Raw genomic sequence first — 3,037 nt, 5'->3', positions numbered from 1 at the left:
AAAAGAAGTCCTTCCTATATATTGTTAAGCTGAGTATTAATGCTTTAGCTACTAGATTGTGCTAAACAGTCAATTTTATTCCCCCACTAAAGATCTTTGAAAGACATATTCAGTGACACCTGGTTCATAACACGTACCTCTATAACATAGGGGTACTTGACTATGTCATACATGCTAGGAAATTGTTCTTTAAGGGAACCACAATTACTCTGCCAGAATCGTTTATGAGCCATGTCTTATTTTGGAAGTTCCATGCCCTTGAAAGTCTTCCCTAACCTTTAAAATACCTTTTCAAAAATAAGAATCACTAGGTTTAATATTAACCTGTGATAAACATTTTGAACTCAAATATTTATTTAAATTTCTATGTAAGGTCTACCAGGTTCCATGTTCATTAAATAGTTTAAATAATCATTTACTGAGAAGACATTTATTTTTAATCAAGAGATCTATTATATCTAGACTATCTTGATCTTTGGTGGGACAAAGAATATCCCACTTGATAACGTGATATTTTTGTTAGTAGAAAATATACTTCTGGATCCATGTTTAACACTGACAAGATACTTAAGCTACAGCATGATACCCTATTACAAACACTTTGTGGACTAGAAAACGAACGTGAGCCGACGCTCGCAATCTGGCGCACACTTGCATTGCATTTTCATCAAATCAGCAAAGATGCCGGTCACACAATTGCCGTGATAGACGAAAATATCATTCAAATGTGAAACAGGTTTGGATCCAATACATGGTTGCATTGATCTTCAAGGTTTCTATTTATACATGTGCAACGGCTGAGCAGGGCCAATAACTAATCTTGTGAGCCTACTCAGGCGAACACTCCACGCTGTCTTTAGCAAAAACAAAAAGCAGTTTTTTTCTGTATATATACATGCTGAGCATGCTCTGTCTCCTTGGAAACTATCTTTAGTTTTGTGCTGCTCACCCTACCCACTGCTCCACACTACTATTTTAGATGACACATATCTTGATGTGACCTTTGAATGATCGAGATACTACTTGCTCAGCATGTATGCAAAAAAAAAAAACTGAATGTTGGCTAGGTCTTGTTTAGTTCTCTCCGAAATCCAAAAACTTTTCAAGATTCTCCATCACATCGAATCTTGGAGCACATGCATGAAGCATTAGATATAGATGAAAATAAAAACTAATTACACAGTTTGTCTGTAAATCGCGAGATGAATCTTTTGAGCCTAGTTAGTCTATAATTAGATAATATTTGCCACAAACAAACGAAAGTGCTACAGTATCCAAATCCGAAATCTTTTCCGAACTAAACAAGGCCTTAATAAGAACAACCGTTGCCCACGTACGTTGACTTCAGTAGTGCTGTTGGCGAAAATCCATGATGTGGAGTTGATGGCCGACAGCTCATGTCTTATTGGTCAGGTCATGCATGCATCTTACCTAGCTACTTCCTCTAAATTAGGCCTTGTTTAGTTCACCCAAAAATCAAAAAGTTTTCAAGATTTACTGTCACATCAAATCTTTCGGCACATGTATGAAGCATTAAATATAGACGAAAATAAAAACTAATTGCACAGTTTAATTGTAATTCACGATATAAATCTTTTGATCCTAGTTAGTCTATGATTGAATAATATTTGCCACAAACAAACGAAAGTGTTACAGTAGCGAAATCCAAAATCTTTTCGCATCTAAACAAGGCCTTATCTTTAAATACTTGAGTCTTGGCCGGCCATTTTCTTTGTACCGGTGCTTGATAACTAAAATCACCTGTATATATACCATCACCACAGAGCTTTTCTGTACTTGTGAAAGGTGAGTTTCTCTGTAAGGTACATGAATGCGTCCAGCTTTGGAGTAGACGAGACATGTAAAACATAATACTTACTGTGTAATACATCTTTGAGAATAGTAATGTATACAAACTTCTGCACTGATCAATAAGCTCACCCACAGCTCAACATAGTGCAGTACGTGCACCCAGGAGAAGCACAGGAGACACACACATATCTTTGTGTGCGCCTTCATTTATTCGATAGATGTCGTAGCTATATATAGCAGTAGAATACGCACGCAGCACGCGCGCGCGGCATCAGCAGTTGCATTGCATTATTGTGGATGAGCCAGTGACGCACGGTGACCATGCCTCAGCAGTTGGCTGGCATGGCGAGGCCGCACTTGCCCGGCAGCCCCATGGCGCGGTTGATGTCGATCCGGTAGAACCTCACCCACACGCCGGCGGCGTTCTTGTACCGGCACAGGCACGCCAGGTCGGCCCCCGCCAGCGCGGCGCAGCACTCGGCCGACGGCTGCTCCGTCGGGTTGCGGATGGCTGCCGCCGGCTGGCACGCCCGGATGCCGGCGCTCGACAGGTTGCAGACGCCGTGCGCCATCTCGGCAGACGCCGCCAGGACCACCAAGACGGTCAGCATCAGCGCGGCCATTGCCTGTGCCTTTGCCATGGCTTTGCTTATGTGTGTGCTCAAGTTGTAGCTTTGGGAACTGCTTGTTAGGGGCGGACCTTGGTTTGTTGGCTTGTAGCAGTAGCAGGTTTGGCTGCTGCTTCGGAGTTGCGAGGAGAGCGTTCGTTTTGGCGGTCTTATTTATAGCGGAAAAATTGTACTTTTTCTTTGTAATCAGCTGCTCCATGACTGTTTCTTCAGATATTGCTAATATAGTGATCCTTGTCGCTCCAACTACTTTTCTTTAGGGCCACATTTAAGGGGCTGTTTAGATGCTTTAGGATCGTTTAGTTCGCCTGAAAAGTTTTTAGGTATTGTAATACATCTGTAACTAGCAATTAGTGTCTAATTATGGACTAACTAGGCTTAAAAGATTTATCTCGCAAAATACATGCAAACTGTGCAATTAATTATTTTTTAATCTATATTTAATGCTCTATGTATGTGTCCAAATATTCAATGAGCTAGAGTGAGAAAATTTTAGGTGAGAACTAAACAAGGCCTTGGTCATGGCTTTGCTGCTAAAGTTTTGGCATTCTGACTTTAGGCTGATATATTTAGATCTATAGGAAATCTTTAGCATT

The 3,037-nt window shown here is 40.9% G+C and overlaps 1 protein-coding gene across 1 annotated transcript; it reads right to left on the bottom strand.

Annotated features, from left to right (window-relative positions):
• On the bottom strand, positions 1,816–2,578 carry LOC8057300 (putative lipid-transfer protein DIR1). Its single transcript, XM_002459674.2, has one exon. The coding sequence runs from the start codon at positions 2,451–2,453 to the stop codon at positions 2,139–2,141; it is 315 nt and encodes a 104-aa protein (XP_002459719.1). The 5' UTR covers positions 2,454–2,578; the 3' UTR covers positions 1,816–2,138.

The sequence above is a fragment of the Sorghum bicolor genome, chromosome 2, assembly GCF_000003195.3.
Source record: "Sorghum bicolor cultivar BTx623 chromosome 2, Sorghum_bicolor_NCBIv3, whole genome shotgun sequence".
In the NCBI taxonomy this organism is placed as follows: domain Eukaryota; kingdom Viridiplantae; phylum Streptophyta; class Magnoliopsida; order Poales; family Poaceae; genus Sorghum; species Sorghum bicolor.
Note: the sequence above shows the minus strand (reverse complement) of the source record. Positions and strands in the feature narration are given on the sequence as shown.